Here is a 20,666-nt window from a genome sequence, read left to right as displayed (position 1 = left end):
CAGAAAATCAAAGCTGAATTTCTGAACAAAATATATTACACATTTGAAGTTGATATCTGAAAAAAATATCTTTTCAGTAAGATTTTGTTTGGCCGCAGTACCAAACATCACCACCAGATCACATCAAGTTAACATTGATGACCATACAAGGTCGTCCCCTATGTTTTGAGGAATATTAACAGTATTTTTTTCATGCTTTTGACAATATTTGTAAAGTAAACATACAATTCTAAAGTAGTATTGGCAGTTTGGTGGTATTTGATTTAAATGTATCCTCTAAAACGCATCTAAAAACATCTAAACAAAATTTTGCATGTGTATTGCTGTAGCAAATTATGCTTTACTACTCTGATAAGTATCCTTGTTGAAAATTAATAAATAACTGTTGCTCAGTGATATCTATCAAAACTCCCTCACCATATATAGAAACATTAAAATTTTAAGCCTTCAAATTATATACAGTTATATACACATCATTGCTTTAGGTTTAGACTTCAATATTACGGTTTAAAAAATTAACCGTAAAAATGTCCTACAGGTGTTTTAATCTATTACACTTCCAACATAACATAACAAAACATAAGCTAACAAAAAATTGTGGTAAAATATGGATTCAGAAGTCTTATACCACTCCAAAAATATGTAGTTGGTAATGATTAGTCAGTGGTTGTGGGATGATGACAGTTAAAAATGGACACAGCACCTGAATAAGTCTTCTTAATGACCTGCTTCTTTTAAATAAATTCTATTTACTTTGTTACCAGTTTATCCATCTTTGTCCAACAGTTGGATACTTTATATGCAAATCTTGTTGTCCAGTACAAATATGCTTTTACCCATGAAAAAAAAAAAAAAAAATTAATAAATTAAATGTAGACCATTTCAATGTGGTGATGCCATTACCCCATAAACATCTCCTGTTTGTTGTTAAACTGTTTCCTAACTGTAACGAAAGGCAATAACTTTATGATAACTTGACATTAAAACAGCTATCATAACATTATTTATCAATATGTGGACATTTTTGGGTTCTCGGAAGCAATGAAAATTAAAAATGTAAACCAGAAAGTACATTAGGACTACTATTGCTATCGTTTACATCCCTCAAAATGGTCAATGTATTTTAAAAGTTTTGTAAAGAATGAATGCTAAAAAATTAACCAAATAAGCTTGTTGTATGCTATTATGAATATTTGTATTATTGTTAAAGGCCCTTTTTCAATAGATGGTATGGTTTAAAATAGAATAGTAATATGAAATTTTATAAAATATTCAGAATTTTGAATAAATACATGTAGTTCTAATATATTGTATTAATAATACAGCTTATTCAGAATATTATGCTTTGTAGCTTATATTACAATTGCATTGTTAGTTTATTAATGTTTATATAATATAATATAATATAATATAATATAATATAACATAATATAATATAATATAATATAATATAATATAATATAAAATAATATAATATAATAAAATATAATATAATATAATATAATATAATATAACTTAATATAATATAATATAACTTAATATAATATAATATAATAAAATATAATATAATATAACTTAATATAATATAATATAATATAATATATATAATATATATAATTTATATATTTAAATAAATATATAAATTCCATCAGTCTACAGAGATCTCCCAGTATTTCTCAGGATTTTCACAAACATTAACCCTGAAAAAGCCAAAGCAAATCAAACACTACTTGACTACCATGATATAAATACAGCAATATAAAATACAAAAGACAGATCAACTTAGAATGGCACTTATCTGTTTTTTTAGATGATTTTTTAAAATTTATATTTATGCTGAGAACCTTTTTCATCTCCCAGCTTATTATGCAGTCTCTGTCTCCATCATGTGGCGGAGCAATGTCACATCAATAGTCGATTTATTTGCTAAAGTCATGCTAAATTACCAACGCAATCTCACAGCAGTTTGTAACTTTGATTTAGTGGGTAATTCTTCTGAATTTTTACGATCTAATTTGTACAATTTAGTAAGATTTGCTCATCACCTAATGACGGTTGGGGTTAGGGGTGGAGTTGAGTACCAAGCCTCCTTTTTAAAATCGTACATTTTTGTACGACTGAACTTATTAGCCACTAAACTGACAAAACATAAAAAAACGTACGTTTCCTCGTGAGATCAGGCTGAAATTACTACAAATGTATATTACAAAAAATATATGTATATTAAAGATTACTGTAAAGTATATCAAATAATTATATTGATCAATAACATTTAACAAACAACAATATAAAGACAGGGTTTCTGCAGACATCATACTGTCAAATTTAAGACTTTTTAAGACCTTTTTGAGAACATTAAGTATTTCATTAAAGATCCTTATCACAATATCAAAAACAGGCATACACAAATAAATAAATGTATTTAAATTGAACAGTACTGAATACAGGTTAGATGCATCATTGAGCTACAGTGGCATTCATACGTGGCATTCGTCACTCGCACTGAGTTTAATAACAGAAAGCTGATTGGCTATTGCATGTTGGTCCTATTTGTAATTGTAATTCTGCAAATTACATTAGGACTAGTGAAATAAAGAACTACAACACCACGAAAACCAAGCAACGGCAACAAAAAAGAATTGAAATGAGCGTTGGATGTAGCGATACATGGACATCAGAAAAATAAGACCTGTGGAAAAATATTTAAGACCTAGAACAGCCAATTTAAGACTTTTTAAGGTCTAAAATTTAGATTTTTAAATTTGAGACTTTTTAAGACCTGCGGAAACCCTGAACGATAAGTAAATCAGTCAAAAGAATGAAGACCAAGTTTTCATTTAGCATTAAGCTAAAGTTAACATTGCAGTCAAATATATTTGCTCTGGAGTAAATAACAGATGACTGTGGCCAAAAAATTGCCTTTCGATATAACCTAAAACAAATATACATAAAACAAATATAAAAAAAAAGACACTAGCACTTTTCTGGCGGCTACTTATTTAGAGGTATGGTGGATACCTCTGAATAAGTAGCCGTCAGAGAAGTGCTATAAGGACGGCGGACAATATGACTGGCTGATGACCACCAAATTCATGAATATTTTTAAATGGGCAGTGTCTTTATAAATTAACTGCGTAGATGCAATCTAAACAACTACATTCATGACAGCTGCATTGTTTGTCCAACCGTGGTGAGTTTATTAATCTGCTGTCACTCTATGTGGGCGGAGTAATACACAAGGGTGAGGAGGCTGTACAAGTGCTGTTATTGCAGAATAATGCAACAACCAGACAAAAGACTGTTATATATATATATATATATATATATATATATATATATATATATATATATATATATATATATATATATATATATATATATATATATATATATATATATATATATATATATATATATATATATTATGGGTGGGCATATATTAAGTTTTTTAATCTAAATTAATCCTACTGTAATCTTGGAATAGTTCTAAATTAAAATGGCTCATTTGAATACTGCCGAAGGCAGTCAGAACATTTGTGCTACCCAAATAATGCAAATAATGACTAAAAGTAAGACTTTGAAAACAGGTTTCTTAAACCAGGTGGTGCATTAGACCAGGGGCTCATCTCTGGTTTCCAAAATCCATCACAAACTGCTGGAGAAACTGTTCTACTATGATAATCGGAGATAAAAATAAATGATGTTCAATAAGATGTACTTGTGTTTATTTAGTTAAACATGAATTCTAAACTGCAGGCCTGCATAAGCTTCAAACAGCGATTTTAATCACCTTTATTCGGCTAAAGTAATAAATGAACAAAACAGAAATGGAATTAAGACTTGTGGAGAGTCAAAGTGAACACCACGATCAAACTATTACCGCTATGTACGACTTTGCCATATTTTCCGACAAGATCAAGACACTCGGCTGTCAGTAAAGGACTGCACAAACACACACACACACACACACATCGCAAAATGCAAATGTTTTTTTATTCTTTCCATTTGGCGTGCGTTATGAAATTCCATAACACTCTCACCAGTCCTCACTCCTTTTTGCGTCTAATACCCCAGTTTGTCACGGGGGCATGAATGAAATGTTTGTGAGTGAAACTGTGATGTGAAACTGCCGAATTGCAGTTAACTCTTACATGAAAGCACTTCATGTAAACACCTTAATTATATCATTGTCGATTAAGGCAAATAACTAATTACAGATGTCCATGTAAGCGTAGTCAGTAGTGTCTTAGAAGTAAGTGAAAGATCCAGAAGGGCATCCTGCTGATTTGATTTAGAACGGGACTTTTTTGTCGAACGGCTCACCGATTTGAATTTCGTTCACCGTCATTCATTTTAAAAAGCACCCGCTACATTTTATTTGTATATGTTTTACTCGAACGCATAAACTCTAAAGGTGCCTGATAGTCAGATGTGGAGCTAACATTAATCAGATTCACTCTACTGAACTGCATCTAAGTTAGCACGTCACGTTTGATGTGGTAATTTCACAGTAGGAATACACACAGGTTCGAAGGCTCGTTCTGTACAGTGCAATTCGGCCAGGTATACATCCGCGCTAAAATATTAAGGTGAAACTCATCATAGCTTGCATAAAATAGACCCAGCTCCCAACCCAACTTTGAGAATATATTAACAGCGATATTTTTTTATCGCCTGATAGGAGTCTCAATTAGGGTTGGGCATCTAAGCTATAATGCCGATCCGATACGCATCTCGATACAAAGAATACGATCCGATATATTAGCGATACATTTATGACATATTGCGATGCAACACGATACGATTCACACCCATATCACGATACGATGCGATATTTCAGCACTAATTAGATCAAGTTTATGAGATGATGTGAAAGAGGATGCTGTGCCATTGAATGAGTTTGATTATTTATTAACCAAGCAAAACCAAGACTTTTTTTACAAACTGGCTTTTCTCTTAGAGCCAGAGTGTCAGTTTACAGTAGAGGGCCATTTTAGAACATATAGCACATATTATTTAAGTATTTTCAAGATAAACAGAATGTATAAGTGCAATATATATTGAAATATATATATTTGCACTCTTTCAACATAAAGGTTTACCATTGCACAACAAGAATTGTGATTTAACTTTAACTATGTAAACAAATTTTACAAAGATATATTTTGCCACTGATTATTCAAAACTTAAGGTTGTGAACTAGCAGTGTTAAGCTGTGTTGAAACATCACTGTCACTGTAAACAACAGGCTAATAAAAATATAACAAACCAGCAATCTTCTTGCTGTGAGGTGGTCAAACTACCCACTGTGCCACCGTGACACCCATTATTTTTATCATTATTATTATTATAATTAAATAAAAATTAACAGGAGGAGGTGTTTAAAACTGCCTAGTGCAGCAGTATAGAGAGGGCGGCGTCCGCAACACCCAGTTATATCCGCCCATATGGTGGCAGAATAGAGGTCCGCGACACCCGCGCGTCCTCAGTTATATCCGCGCATAGGGCGGCAGAATAGAGGTCCGCGACACCCGCGCGTCCTCAGTTATATCCGCGCATAGGGCGGCAGAATAGAGGTCCGCGACACCCGCGCATCCTCAGTTATATCCGCGCATAAGGCAGCAGAATAGAGGTCCGCGACACCCGCGCGTCCTCAGTTATATCCGCGCATAAGGCGGCAGAATAGAGGTCCGCGACACGTCACTTCATTTTCATAACCGGTCACTTTCGTTTTCACATTGGGGTTGAGGGCGGCGTGATCGTCCTCTGCCTAGAGCAGCAGTTCAGCTTGCTCCGGCCCTGCAGATGAACAATGCAATAACATCCGTTATTGGCATAGAGCGCACAAAACTTTTGCGCATGAAAAAAAAAAACTTGCAATGCTTTTCTCACCACTTTTGGAGCTGGTAGCTACAGTTGAAGCAGTGCGAAAGCCGGGGATGTAGGAACACTGGAAGATGCTTTCACAACAACACCGTGGCGCCGCTTTAAGTGAGATTTCAGATTACTCGTACTGCCCGCGTATTTTATAGATGCGCGGCACATTTTGCAAATTGCATCTGTCCTGTCATGTCGTCCATCCTTAAATCCATAATGTTGCCATACTTTAGATTTAAAACTCAGTGGGGAATAAAATGTTTGTTTTGCTTCTCGCGCTTTCTGAGGGCGCACCACTAGCTTCATCCGCACACCTGATACAGTTGTAGTGTAAGTGTACACATCCGCAAATCCGTTGCTAAGGCTTACTTTATGTAGGTCGATTAAATTATGCGCCAAAAACAGGTTGACAACACTTGTTAATAAATAAAAAATACATACTATATTAAAAAAATAAGCTGTATCTCGGAAAAACCGATGCATCTCGCAAAAACCGATGCATCTCGATTTGCTTCCAAAATTTCATTCATCCTCTGCTGCTCAACCGATGCACTCGCATCGTGCACGCGCATGACCGCGTATCGATACATATCGATTAATCTTCCCATCCCTAGTCTCAATGCAACATGCTAACATATATGCCACGACTTTATATAGTATACATTAGAAGCTGCCTAGGTAGGGAACTCACAGGTTTTGGAACAGACTCAACATGTGTGTGTGTGTGGATGCAAAAGAACCTGAGAAACTCAGATTTTACAGAGCAATCAACTGATCCCTCATCTGTCAGAGAAAGAGCTCTTTGCTTTTTTCCCCCCTCTTTCATCATAACTGATTAATGTGTGGACTCGAGATGGGAGAGCTTTTAAAATTCCTTTAATAATGAGTTCCTCTGAGGTTGCATTAAATTCTCTTTGCCGGTTTTTCTCCGCGTCATGAAGCTGCAGAAGTTCTGCACCCAAAACCAGGCGCGGGTTTCCCCCCTTAAATTAGCCAGAATTATCCTTTGAAGGTCTGGCTTTCTGCAGTAAATTACACGTACGGTCCAGTTTCGCTTTTGGAAGGCCCTCGCTCTTCTGCGCGCTCAAACTTTAAAGAGAATAATTGTACGGGTCTTTGAACACCAGCGGCGTTAATTTGACGCATGGTAGTCTGAGGTCCATAATGTTTTCAAAGGCGGCCGAAGCCATTTCTGCACAATGAGCACAGATGGAGGGTTGCTAGTTAGCGACTGTGTAATGAGATATCAAGAAAGGGGGGGAGAAGGGGGAGACACAGGATTGCATGAGAAGCACGACCCATTGATCTCACCATTATTAGACTGAAGTTTTTAAGAGAACTGAATTCTCAGAGATTTGAGATTCCTTCTGCATAGAGAACACTGACACACACACACACACACACACACACACACACACACAGTTAAAGGGAGAGTTCACTCAAAAATGAAAGTTTACTGTTCATTTGCTCGCCCCCAGGCCTTGCAACATTGACTTTTTTTCTTTTTTGGTAAGTCTTCCATGACACCTTCATAATAGCGTCATTCACTCAGCTAAGATGGCATTGTTTAATCACTTGTCATAAATCTGTCATAAACATAACAATCATTAGGCCATTATAAATGTCTGATGAATATTTTTCTGATCTCTTTGTACAATGGAACAACTAAATTTGTCATCAAATTTGATCATTTAAAGCAGGGGTGTCAAACTCAATTCCTGGAGGGCCGAAGCCCTGCACAGTTTAGTTCCAACCCTGCTCCAACACACTTACCTGTAGGTTTCAAACAAGCCTGAAGGACTCAATTAGTTTGATCAGGTGTGTTTAATAATTGTTGGAACTAAACTGTGCAGAGCTGCGGCTCTTTTGGAACTGAGTTTGACACCTGAGATTTAAAGTGTCTAACTGCATCATTAATATTGATTAACATGTAACGACAAATTTACTTTGTACCACTGAAGCTGAGGTCAAGGGTAATAGTAATGATTGTGTTATATCAATCATAATGGCCTCACGACAGTCATGTTTATGACAGATTTATGACAGGTTGTGTGTATGACAAGAATAGCCAACCCAGGCTCATTCTGGCAACGTAGTCCTGCGGACGTTACTGGAGACCACGAAATACATCCCGGGAGGTACATATTTGTGCAGTTTTTGTTTTCACAAATCCTTGAGAGGCGTCTGTGTGCGCTTTTTTGCATCTCGAACGCCTCTCGCGGGCTGTTCACACATAAAGCCGCTGGAGGCCGCTGTCGAATGACCGTCTGTCCGACTGACCGTCTGTCCGACTGACTGAATGATTGATTAGGCGACCAGCCAATCGGCCGACCCACCCTCCTCCTCCTCCTTCCCTAAACCCTACCGGTTTTACCAATTGACCCGGCTGCCCGCCCGCCTGCCCGCTTGCTTTCTTAAACCCAAGGAATGATTTACAAAAGCTGTCCAAAAAAAGTAGTTTTTGGATTTCACCACATTCTCGCCTTGTTATGAACTCGTTCACTTTATTTTTTGGATTTTGTCTTACCGAATTTCTGGTACTGTCTTTCCCTGATTCAAACCCGGTCGTCGCCGTCGGCTTTCCACTCCGCCGACGTACACGACAAGCTAACCGGACAAACTGGTTGCGGCGAGAAAGCCTTCCACACGAAGTTAAGCTGTCAGCCGGCGAGCGCGAAGAGGAGCGGCGTCACACCGTCCCGTAGCGTACACTTAAAAAAAATGAAATGTAGCCATACGTACCTCCAGCCAAAAATTGCGATCTTCAGAAACGTCTGCAGGGACCACGTTTTCAGAATGAGCTTGGGTTGAGAATAGTGTATAGAATTTTTAAAATAATAATTCATTTAATTTAGTGTCCATTTCACTCAACGTTTATTTTTATACTCATTTTTTCTTTTAAAAGTACCTTTTATGTTGATGTAATTCAGTTACTAACTCAGTTACTATTTGTGAAAGTAACTAGTAACTAATACAAGGAATCTGCACGATTTCTGCAGATTTTTAGCTCATCATAAAGTCTATGTATTTACTTGTGTAAATTTATATGTATTCAGTTTTTAAATAGACTTCACTAATATTATTGTGATATAATAATAATAATAATAATAATAATAATAACAATAACAATAATAAAATTTTTACGTGATTTATTTATATTACAGTTTGTAAAGTAATATTTTCTGTCTTTTAGTAGAGATATTATGTGAGACTTGCTTTGTTTACCAAATAAGTGTATCTAATTGGATTTTAATTGTAAACATTAAAGTTAAACATGTATTATTTGTTGATTTTATATATTAAGTTTTTAGTTATGACACTCCTAAAGTCATTCCGCATAAATCTGCATAATTTTTTTTTACAAAATTCTCCGCAAAAATAGCAAAAAAATATCCACAGATTCTATGTGGTCCTACTAATACCTAAATACTTTCTACTAAGTAACGTGCCCAACACTAGTTTTCAGTATGGACATTGATTATTTGTAGCACAATCTGATTATTTAAAATGACTAGTTTCAGCTATTGAAGTTAAAGTTGTCCAAAACAGTAGTACAGCCCATAATTTAAAACACCCTTTGTCATGTGCGGAATCTTTTGAAGTCACTGGCGGAATTCTTAAGGAAGGAAATTTGGGAAGCTAGAGTTGCGTCGTTGACTCTGACTGGTGCTCTGTCATCTTTGATGTTGCAGGCGAGTCTGTACAGAGGAGGCTGCAGCCGCTTCACGCCCTACTAGAGAGACTATATATATGTACACACGTAACACACAAAACCACTAGAACATTTCGAAATAAAATGCTTCCAGGTCAGCCGATGACCTCATCTCTCAAGCCCGACTCTCAAGTGGAGGTTGCAGAAATCCTTGAGGAGAAAAAAAAAAATCAGAGGAGCAGCTCATAAAATGTGGATTTACTTTTTTGACTTGAGTTCAGAAACTGGAAATGCTTTTGTTTTGTCTGCAAAATGCCAGGGAAATGGAAGCGGTTGGAAGTTTGGCTTGATTCTGTGTTTCATTATTGATCAATGTTGTCAGGTTTATCATGTATATAAAGCTGCTAGTGTGATTTTAGACATGAGACAAAAAGAAAAAAAAACTCAGGACACTTTTCAACTTTTCACTAAATACACAACCGTCTCAGCAAATCTTCAGATCCACAGGATCTCACCAGGTATCGCCAGCATACAGTACTCTAGTCTACTAGTCTCTGAAACAGTGCAAAAATGATTCTATGTATTACTTATTTTTTGGTTTGTTTTTCATTACAGATATCTAGAAAAAAAATGAAATATAGAAGCAAAAAGACAGAATATAAGGAATTTTTTTTTCTGTTGAACATATCAAAATTCAAATAGTTTGTTATATGTTATATAAAACATCTTAATTTGAAGAAAAAAAGACTACTTTTAACTGCATTGGCATTTATTTCTCATGTCTTTTTCAGTCATTTTGCTTCTCGAGTAAATGTATTTTAATTTAAAAATATTTAGACATTTATACTAAGAAAATCTTTTTTTTTTTTTACTGTAGTTTGGTTCTTGTGTAAATAAGCAGGTGTTTTTGTTGTTGGGCTTTTATTTGAAGGGTTTCTATGCATGATGTTCCAGATTTGAGAGGATTTCGGCCCTCTCACATTTGCACTAACTTACCTCTTTGCACAGAGGACAGGTTTAACTCAAATTAACTCATGCTGTGGACAGGTTTAACTCATGATAACTAGTGCTGATAGCATGTGTGTGAACAATTTATTAATATATTGCAGTTTCACTATAGGGAATAATGTAGTTTTATAGATTAACACTAAAGACTTAAAGGGATAATTCAACCAAAAATGTGATTATTGTGTCATTATTTACTCACCTTTCACTTCAAAACCTGCTTGAGTCTCTTCTCTTGAACACAAACAGATATTTAGAAAAATGCTGGTTGCTTGGACCCATTGACACCTATAGATGTCAATGGGCCCCAGCAAACATAATTTATCACAATATTTTATTTTGTGTTCAACTCATAAAGGTTTTAAACCACACGAGGGAGAGTAAATGAAGAGGTCATTTTTTGGGTGAACTATCTCTTCACGATTTATGAAGATTAAAAAGGTTATGCTGAGAAATATTTAAAAAATGCTGAAATAACTAAAAAAGACAACATTTTAAAGAAGATATGGTGGATTTAAGCAGATACACTGATACGTAAATAGATTTATGAAAATATTTACGAAGACAAGGTTTAGTTGGATTTGATACACTGGAACAAAGAGAAATACTTCGATTTAGGGCAAGACACCACAGATTTTTTTTCACGTACTTGTCAGTTTTGCTTTAGCTTGTCTACTTCTAGACTAGTGAAAAGAGAATTGAGGAATACTCAGTATTTTGTTAAAGATATATCTTGTTTTTTTCCCCTTGAATTCAGCAGCACTTACACAAACCAAATGTAACATGTTTTATTGCAGTCTTTAATCTGAAGGCTTTTGCTGTGGGGTTTGTTCATGTTTAATTTTTGCGTAATTTACATAACTTTGAATTTCAAATTTGCAAATTTCTTTAAATTCAGTTACCTCACAATTTTTTTTATCTACTTCAACAACAGTTTCAGAAGCTAAACTTAATACCTGTATTCATATCTATATTCTTAAAGTTTTTACTGTGGGGTTTGTTCAAATTTAATTTTTTGCCTGATTTATATAACCTTCGCTTTAATTACCATGCATATCTTTAAAGGATGTTTTCTCAAATTTTCTCTTTTTTTCACTTCAACAACATTTACATGTAGTAAACTTAATAGTTTTGTTTATATCTGTATTCTGAAGGTGTTTACTGTGGGGTTTGTTCAGATTTCATTGTTTGTCTCATTTATATATGAATTTCAAAAACCACAAATTTCCTTAAATTCGGTCGTCTCACTTTTTTTTTTTTTTTTACTCCAACAACACTTTCAAAAGCTAAACCTAATAATTGTATTCATATCTATATTCTGAAAGTTTTTACTGTGGGGTTTGTTCCATTTTCATTAGTTGTCTCATTTATATAGCTTTACATTTGAATTACCACACATCTTTAAAGTAAGTTTTCTCAAGTTTAGTTTTTTTTTGTTTGTTTTTGTTTTTTACTTCAGCAACACTTCTCATACACTAAATTTAATAGCTTTATTAATATCTACATTCTGAAGGTTTTTACTGTGTGGTTTGTTTAAATTGCATTGTTTGTCTGATTTATATAACTTTAAATTTTAATTACCACACATTTATCACATGTATCTTTAAAAGCTGTTTTCTCGAAAATATATATTTATTTCTTCAGCAGCACTTACATGCACTAAAAACTTAATAGTTTTATTCATATCCATATTCTGAAGGTTTTTACTGTGGGGTTTGTTGAAATTAAATTTTTTGTCAGATTTATATAACAATGCATTTCAATTACCGCACTTATCTTTGAAGTAAGTTATTTCAAGGTTGAGTTTATTTTTAGCAACACACACATGCACTAAAGTTAATATTTGTATGCATATCTATAATCTATATTCTGAAGGCTTTTACTGGGGTGTGTTGAGTCATCATTTTGTCTGATTTCTGTAGCATTTAATCCCTAAAGAGGTAAAACTGTATTTTTCTGATTTCGGACAATAATTTCTGATTAAAGGAGTAATAAAAAAGATATTCAAAGTCCTTTTAGCATTTAAAAAAAAAACTTTTATGTCTAAAATGTCAGCAAAATGAAACAATAATGTTTAAATCTGGCTCTATCCAGTGTTTGTGGATCAGAATCTATCAGAATATCTTTAAAAAAAAAGTTTTCTACTTTAGCAGCACTTACATGTACTAAGTTAAATAGTTTTATTAATAGCTATATTTTGAAGGTTTTACTGTAAGGTTTGTGGATATATCATTTTGTCTAAATTCTATAACATTTTATCCCTAAAAACACTTAAAAATATATATTTTCTGACTGCTTAAAGTATTTTTAATTAAAGACTGTAAATTTATGTTACAAAGAGATATCCAACCCCCCTGCAGTAAAAACTTTTCAGCAAAATTAGTGTTTTTATCCAGTTTCCAGTTAAAACATTTGGAGTATTTTAGAAAATAACATAATATTTATTTAGATATCACATCGAAACATTCAAAAAAACGTAAATCTTAATTTAAACTTTAATTGTGATACATTTCAACATTTCTAAACTTTGTTCATCTGTAGTGTCTTGTCTTAAATCTTTGGAAGGTATAAAAAGGATTAAATGAGATGCAGGGAGAGCAGCTGCCTCTTGTCTTCATCAGATGTCATGAAAAGGTTACTGTTTTACTCCAGACCTTCAATCTCAGTGAATTAATAATTAAATGTGAATGAGATCAGAGCAAGTGTCTCTGCCTCATCGATTTAAATGCAAAACGCGCTCAAGTGGTGTGACATTTTTAAGAATGAAGGTGGAAACTCTCAAGACGGCAGTCCTGAGTTCAAATGTTGATGCTTTAGACTGAATTCAGCTCTTATGCTTCCAGTAATATAACTTTCATGAGCTGTAAATGATGTGACTTGATTCTTTCAATTAGGGCTTTATATGGGGCTTACAATATGCCAAAACAATCTAAATTTGAATTTTTGTTGATTTTAATTATTAACAATTTGTCAGTTTTGAATTATAAGGTTCTGACATTTTTTGTTAAAATTGAGTTATTGACTTAATCTTATTAAATAACAACTTATTTACATTGTTGGATTTATATATATATATATATATATATATATATATATATATATATATATATATATATATATATATATATATATATATATATACGTTTCTTACATTTTAGGACTTATTATTTTAAAAAAGTGTTTCACACATACTGTTTGTTATATGGAATGCCAAAACTTTGAAGCTCAATATCTCAAAATGATTCAGAACGCGGATAGAACCTTATAGTTCCAAGGTGACAAATTGTTATTTAATAAAACTGAATATTATATGTAATTAAAAAAAATTATAAATTTCATCTGATATTGAATTTCTTAAGTTGGATATTGAACATCTGACTTATAAGCCAACTTATTTTTTTCAAGGCAGATTTTTATAGATATATTTTCAAACTTTTTATTATTATTATTTTTTTTCTAAATTTTTAGACTGCAGATATCCAGTTTGTAAAATTACAGTTTCAACTTCTTTATCTTGAAAACTTGAAACTGTATTTTTACAAAGTGGGTATTCAGTTTACGAGGAATTCAGAATGAAAACTTTTTTGAAAGTTCAAAAATGTCTTAAAAATCTGCCTTAAAAAAGATGTTGTGTTAAATTTCAGATGTTCAATGTTACGAAATAACCTAACATTAACAATAAGTTAAGAAATTTAAATTAGGACATTTAAAAAAAAAAGTCTGATAGCATATAATATTGAGTTTTATTAAACTACAATGGTTAATAATTAAAATGAACAAAAATCATTTCAGATTGTTTTGGCATATTTTAAGCTCCATACTTTCTTTACAAGGTCAAAGTTGAAACTTACAGTAAATTTGAATGCTGTGATACAACATTTGATCGATGCACATTGTGAAAGGGCCTTTAATATTTGTAGACTTCAGAAATAATAAAACGGTTTTGTCTTGTTTTACAAACATTTCAACATTCCTAACACACATTTACTTAAGAATAGAAATCGCATGATACATCAAATATTGCGCAAATTAGTTTAAAACAAAAATAAATATAATTGTAATCATTTGGTTACTTTTTTCCTAATATGTTATATCTGTTTGCTTCTCAAGTAAATGATTTAAGAATGTTTCTTGGTGTTTTTAAAGAAACAAGACAAAAAAATAGTAATTAAAAAAGTTTAAATGTTTAAAAGTTAGCACTGTTTACACACAAACATGTCAGCAGAAATTGAGATAATCAGATTTAAATTCTGCTTTTATATTTAGAGTCAGTCACTTTCATTATAAGTGTGAGTGCAAAGTATAAATTACAGTATTACCAGCCTGATCTCACGAGAAAACGTAAGTATTTTACGTTTTGCCAGTTTAGTGGCTAATTCGTACGAATTCGTATGAGTTCAGTCGTACGAAATTGTACGATTTTAAAAAGGAGGCGTGGCACCTGACCCCACCCCTAAACCCAACCGTCATTTGGTGGATGAGCAAGTCGTACTAAAGTGTACGAATTAGATCGTACGAATTCATACGAATTAGCCACTAAATCAAAAAGTTACGAATTGCCATGAGATTGTGTTGGTATTACTCATAAGTTTGGTGTTTACATAAAATTTTTTGGTTTTTATGATATTCAGTCATTTGCTTTGCTTATTTTGAGAGAGCTCTTGTTATATTTTGCTTTTATTATTTAAAACCTTTTTTTATTTTTCAGAATTTAACAAAAGAGAAACACTTTAGTGCACGTGCAAAGCAAAAAAAGTACATTTTCCAAGGGAAAATTGCATTAAAGTGTAAAAGCATCCAGTATACAATGTTTTTGCACTGAATTACAGTCTATGTCAGTCTCTAACAGACATATGCTCTATGTATTTTCTTCTGTTTTGACCTTTTAATGCTGCTGATGGCGAAGTTCATGCAGAAAGAGCCTCTGTAGATGAGGAAGATGTGATGTTGTGGTTTATATGCACTGTGTTGACTCAATGTACAAAGAACCAGCAGACCTGTTTAAGCTATGAACACATACGATTATGTGTTTGCTAATTGTTATTATTTTATTGTTGATTACATGTGTCATATGAACTTTTTAGTATAATCAATCTGCAACTCATAATATCAACATATCAGCACAAGGATTAATATGAATATTACTCACATCTATGAAGTCTTCTGGTCTTGACTCATTCAGACCGCTGTGTTTACCTGCTAATTAAGCAAAAAAATTGTGGTTAGAGTGAAAAAATATTAAAAAGAAAATGCAAAAAAGGTTTGTAAATATATGTATATGTATACTCTTCTTATGCATTTCAATACACACATACTGTTGAAGTCAGAATTATTAGCCCCCCTTTGATTTTTTTTCTTTTTTAAATGTTTCCCAAATTATGTTTAACAGAGCAAGGAAATTTTCACAGTATGTCTGATAATATTTTTTCTTCTGGAGAAAGTCTTATTTGTTTTATTTCGGCTAGAATAAAAGCAGTTTTAGATTTTTTTAACACAATTTTAAAATTAAAATTAATAGCCCCTTTAGGCTGTATGTATGTATTTATTTATTTATTTATTTATTTATTTATTTATTTATTTATTTATTTATTTATTTATTTATTTATTGTCTACAGAACAACCCAAGGTTATACAATAACTTGCCTAATAACCCTAACCTGCCTAGTTAACCTAATTAACGTAGTTAAGCCTTTTAATGTCACTTTAAGCTGTATAAAAGTGTCTTGAAGAAATATTTTGTAAAATATTATTTACTGTCATCATGGCAAATATAAAATAAATCAGTTATTAGAAACGAGTTATTAAAACTAATATGTTTAGAAAATGTGTCTCTCCATTAAATAGAAATTGGGGGAAAAATAATTCAGGGGGGTTAATAATTCTGACTTCAACTGTATAAATATATATATAGTGGATTTTTACGTGTGTCTGAAATGTTTTATTCTTCAAACTCTGTATGTTTTTTCTTAACTTTTTTTGTCATCTGAGAGTTTTGTCAAAACTGGTTTGATTTAATATATATATATACAACCCTGTATATGATGTGGATTCTTGATGTTTATATATAAATACATATGAAGTCATTATAATTCATGAATATGTCTACATAAAATAATGAGTCGGTTGTATACAATTGTGTCCTGTAAACACAAACATAATAATAAATCGGCTTTGACTCAGTATGAAACTAAAATAATTGTTGTGTTGTTATAAATGAGGGGAAAAAATGGACACATCGCAATGACGTTTAAACCATGTTTGAAAAGAAATTAAATGAAGATTATGGTTTACAATTAAAATACAAACAGTTTTTCTGGATTATTTACATTGAAATTTGTTCGGTTGCTCATGTTTCTTATTAACGGAGTGTAACAGTGCATCTGAATGCTATTTGGAATTTGGTACGCACCTTAGAAATATAATTATTTACATATTGATTTTCTTGATTGATTTATTTAAACATATATATTACATAATTAAGACATCACGTATACGTATGACCAGACAGAATCTGAAGACATTTTTTGCTATTTCTGCACAGAATATTGTGAAAAATTTGCAGATTTATGCAGACTGATTTTGGGAGTATCGTAACTAAAAAACTTAATATGTTAAAGAAGACGTAATACATTTTTTACTTTTATTTAATGTTTACAATGCAAATCCTATTAGATCTATTTATTTGGCAAACAAAACATGTTTCTCACATCTCTACCATATATCTGCTAAAAGCTATATATAACTATAGTTAATATAGAACTATATTGTTAGGAAATCATATGGACGTTTTCATATTAGTCAGCAATATTACTGAAATTAAGTTAAAAACTGAATAAATATAAATGTATACACATTTACAGACAACTAAATAAATAGACTCAATGATGGGCTAAAAATCTGCAGATTTCTGCATGTGCAGATTCCGTGTGTGCTTACTTACCTACATATAGGCTAATTAAAATATAGTTAATATATAGGTCAATGTACTGCACATTTATTTATGGTGACAAAATTGCCCAGTGTAGAAAATAGGACAACACTGTAAAAAATTACACACACACACACACACACACACACACATATATATATATATATATATATATATATATATATATATATATATATATATATATATATATATATATATATATATATATACATGTAAATGATTAAACAATGTTGTGGTTATGTCTTTTAGAATATATAATATCTGTGACTAACACCATGTATAATTTGTTTGATTTATTTTAACTTGGATATTGGTTTTGTTTATTTTATAGCTTAAACAAAGTATTTTATTTTTATTTTATTATTTTATTGAGTATTATGTTGTTGTTTGATTAACAGCCTAAAATGTAAAATCATAAGTTGTTTAATTAATTGATTTATTAATTTAAATTTTTTTATTTAGTTAAGTATGATTTTGTTGTGAGGAACAGCCTAAAATGACCAGTTTTCTTCAGTAAATTTAAGCTTTTTTTAAATTAATTATTACACAGATTTTTTATTATAATAATAAATGTTTTTTAACAAAACATAAAGCGTTACTGTAAATTTGATTTAAAGCCAATCATTTTGATCTGGTCCTCGCATAAAGTATCATACAATGATTAAGACAAACACAGCAAAATCCTTTGAGTAAAATTTACTCAGTTCAGAGAGTATTTGGTCCCTCTTTAAATAAGGGCAAACAGGTTGGTAATAAGCAAGGCTGCTGTTTGTGGAGTTGATAATGATCCTCTGCTGAGATTTTGAGAAGTTCAATGTATTCTTTTTTCGCTTATTTCGTCTAAGGCTGTGACTGAAGTCAGATGTAGTTTCGCATTTCTCTTCGTTGTTTCTGCTTGTTAACAGCAAGTTTTCATCAGCAGTGCTCAATCCTCACTTACTTAATCCTTTCATTTTCTTTTTCATTACTTGAGTAACTTTAACTCAATTTAAAGAGGGACCAAATACTATCTAAACCGAGTCAATTTTACTCTGAGAATTTTTGCTGTGTAGTAATATTTGGGATCGTAAAAACATGAGGGTCTGCTGTATGCTTCACCCTAAAAGTGAAATCATTGCATTAATACTGACTCTACTTTGTTTTATGTCAGTAAATACAGCGAAAGAATAAAACCCGAAAGACAGAGAGACAGAGATCCGAACTGATCACTTCAGGACAGCTACAGGACCACCGTGAGAAAATGGAAAACCAGGCAAAGAACGAAGACAGAACTGTGTGAAAAGTGTCCGGCGGAAAACTCAAAGTGCAAGAATAAAAAAACAGACAGACACAACGAAACAGTCAAAACCTTTTATTTTTCTATATGTTCACGGATGGAGCGGAGACACTTACATGACTATGCGCAGGGATCCTCACGCTATGACCCCGCCCACAACGCCATCCACCAATCAGAGGCCACATACGAAACGGGGAGGAGTCAAAACGGGCAGAAAGCTGCATGACTAATTTGTTTCCGGCGGGTGGAGTCACCGTGCTCTCTGTGATTGGTCGCCTCCTCCGTCTTGTGCTCCTTATATGGTCATCCATTCACCCACTCTCCTGTGCAGAGACGACGTCGAAATACTACCAGAATTTGATTCGTCCTGTGTGGGTGGAGCCACTGGTTCACTTCATATGATGTCATGACGCTCCTGTTGGCCAAGCTGCTGACCAACGTCCTGTGGTGTTCCTGGTTAGGACTCTGAAACTAATGATGTCACTGCTGATCAATGGGTGGAGCTCGAGGTGAGAGTGTTGGTCCAAAAGGGGGCGGAGCTGAAGTTAAGATAATGGTTTACAATTAAAATACAAACAGTTTTTCTTGATGATTTACATTGATATTTGTTCGGTTGCTCATGTTTCCGATAAGAGTGTAACAGTGCGTATGAATGCTATTCGGCATTTGGTACACGCCTTGGTTTAGAAGTATAATGATTTACATGGTGTTTTTTATGATAGATTTAGTTAAACATATATATATTACAAAATTAGGACATCACGTATAGGCTAATAAAAATATAGTTACTATATAGGCCAATGTACTGCAAATTCAGTTATGATGACAAAATTTCCCAGCCTAAATTAAGAATAAATAAATAAATAAATAAATATAAGAGTAGCACGAGTAGCAGAGTAATATGGCTCTATATTGACACTGATGTGCGTTCACTCGAGGCTGCAGGCCAAGTGCCTTAGTGTCCCACTAGTGACAATATACCACCATATCGCACTGCTACCAGTGTGATATTGCATTTATACAACAGTTTGATGGCATAATCGTGTATATAAAAATGTAATCATACCCAAAAAAGTCTCAAAAATCCTTATGTACAAGGAACTACTTTCTTCCGCAGCTGACCGTCAGAACAGCAGAAACCATTGCTAACCAACATCACTTTAGAGCTAGTATTTAAATGATTCTCTGGGTTGCTAATATCTAAAGTGATAACAATTGTTGCTTACATTTTAAGATTAAAAGGTTAAACGGCATAAAATGCTATCAGTCTACAGAGATTTTCAGTTGCATTCGGGAGATCACAATAATTAACCCTGAAGCCAAAGCAAACACTACTAGATTACTATAGTATAAATACTACGCTATAGAATACAAAAGAGAGTTTAACTTAACAGTTTAATAATGATTTGATCAGCTGCGTGTTGAAATTAATGCTTTATTTTTTTGTTTCAATTATGTTTTTCTTCCCCCCAAAAAAAATAAAACTTGTCATGCTGTCCCTGTTGCCATCTTGTGGCGGAACGTAAACTGTCTTTGCTTTGCTCAGTGACGGGCTGATGGCCGCTGACGCACTAAGTCTCTGAAATTATAAATATTCTAAATAGGCACTATCCTTATAGATAAACTGCATAGTTGCAATATGAACATTTCCATTCTTGCCTAAAAACAAGCCTCAAAAGTACATTACGCTGTCCTACAGTTGCTATATTTGTCAAACTGTAGTGAGTTTATTGATCTGCTGTCGCACGGCTATCAGACTATATATATATATATATATATATATATATATATATATATATATATATATATATATATATATATATATAGTTGAAGTTAGAATTATTAGCCCCCCTATGAATTTTTTTTCTTTTTTAAATATTTCCTAAATTATGTTTAACAGAGCAAGG

General features: G+C 32.8%; 1 protein-coding gene across 33 annotated transcripts in view; it reads left to right on the top strand.

The window, feature by feature from the left end:
* Nucleotides 1-20,247, top strand: part of rbfox3b (RNA binding fox-1 homolog 3b) — a 584,742-nt gene extending 564,495 nt beyond the window's left edge. For 17 of the 33 annotated variants that reach the window (XM_073944090.1, XM_073944087.1, XM_073944077.1 and 14 more), the window contains one exon: nt 18,634-20,247. In XM_073944090.1, coding sequence (XP_073800191.1) covers nt 18,634-18,636 — 3 coding nt within the window. In that variant the 3' untranslated portion in view covers nt 18,637-20,247. Of the gene's footprint in view, nt 1-9,569; nt 12,649-18,633 lie in introns of those variants that run through there. The other 16 variants (XM_073944085.1, XM_073944081.1, XM_017354719.4 and 13 more) reach the window with 1 other exon arrangement.
* The last annotated feature ends 419 nt before the right edge of the window (nt 20,248-20,666 follow it).

Source organism: Danio rerio, chromosome 3, assembly GCF_049306965.1.
Source record: "Danio rerio strain Tuebingen ecotype United States chromosome 3, GRCz12tu, whole genome shotgun sequence".
NCBI classification, from domain to species: Eukaryota; Metazoa; Chordata; class Actinopteri; order Cypriniformes; family Danionidae; genus Danio; species Danio rerio.
Note: the sequence above shows the minus strand (reverse complement) of the source record. Positions and strands in the feature narration are given on the sequence as shown.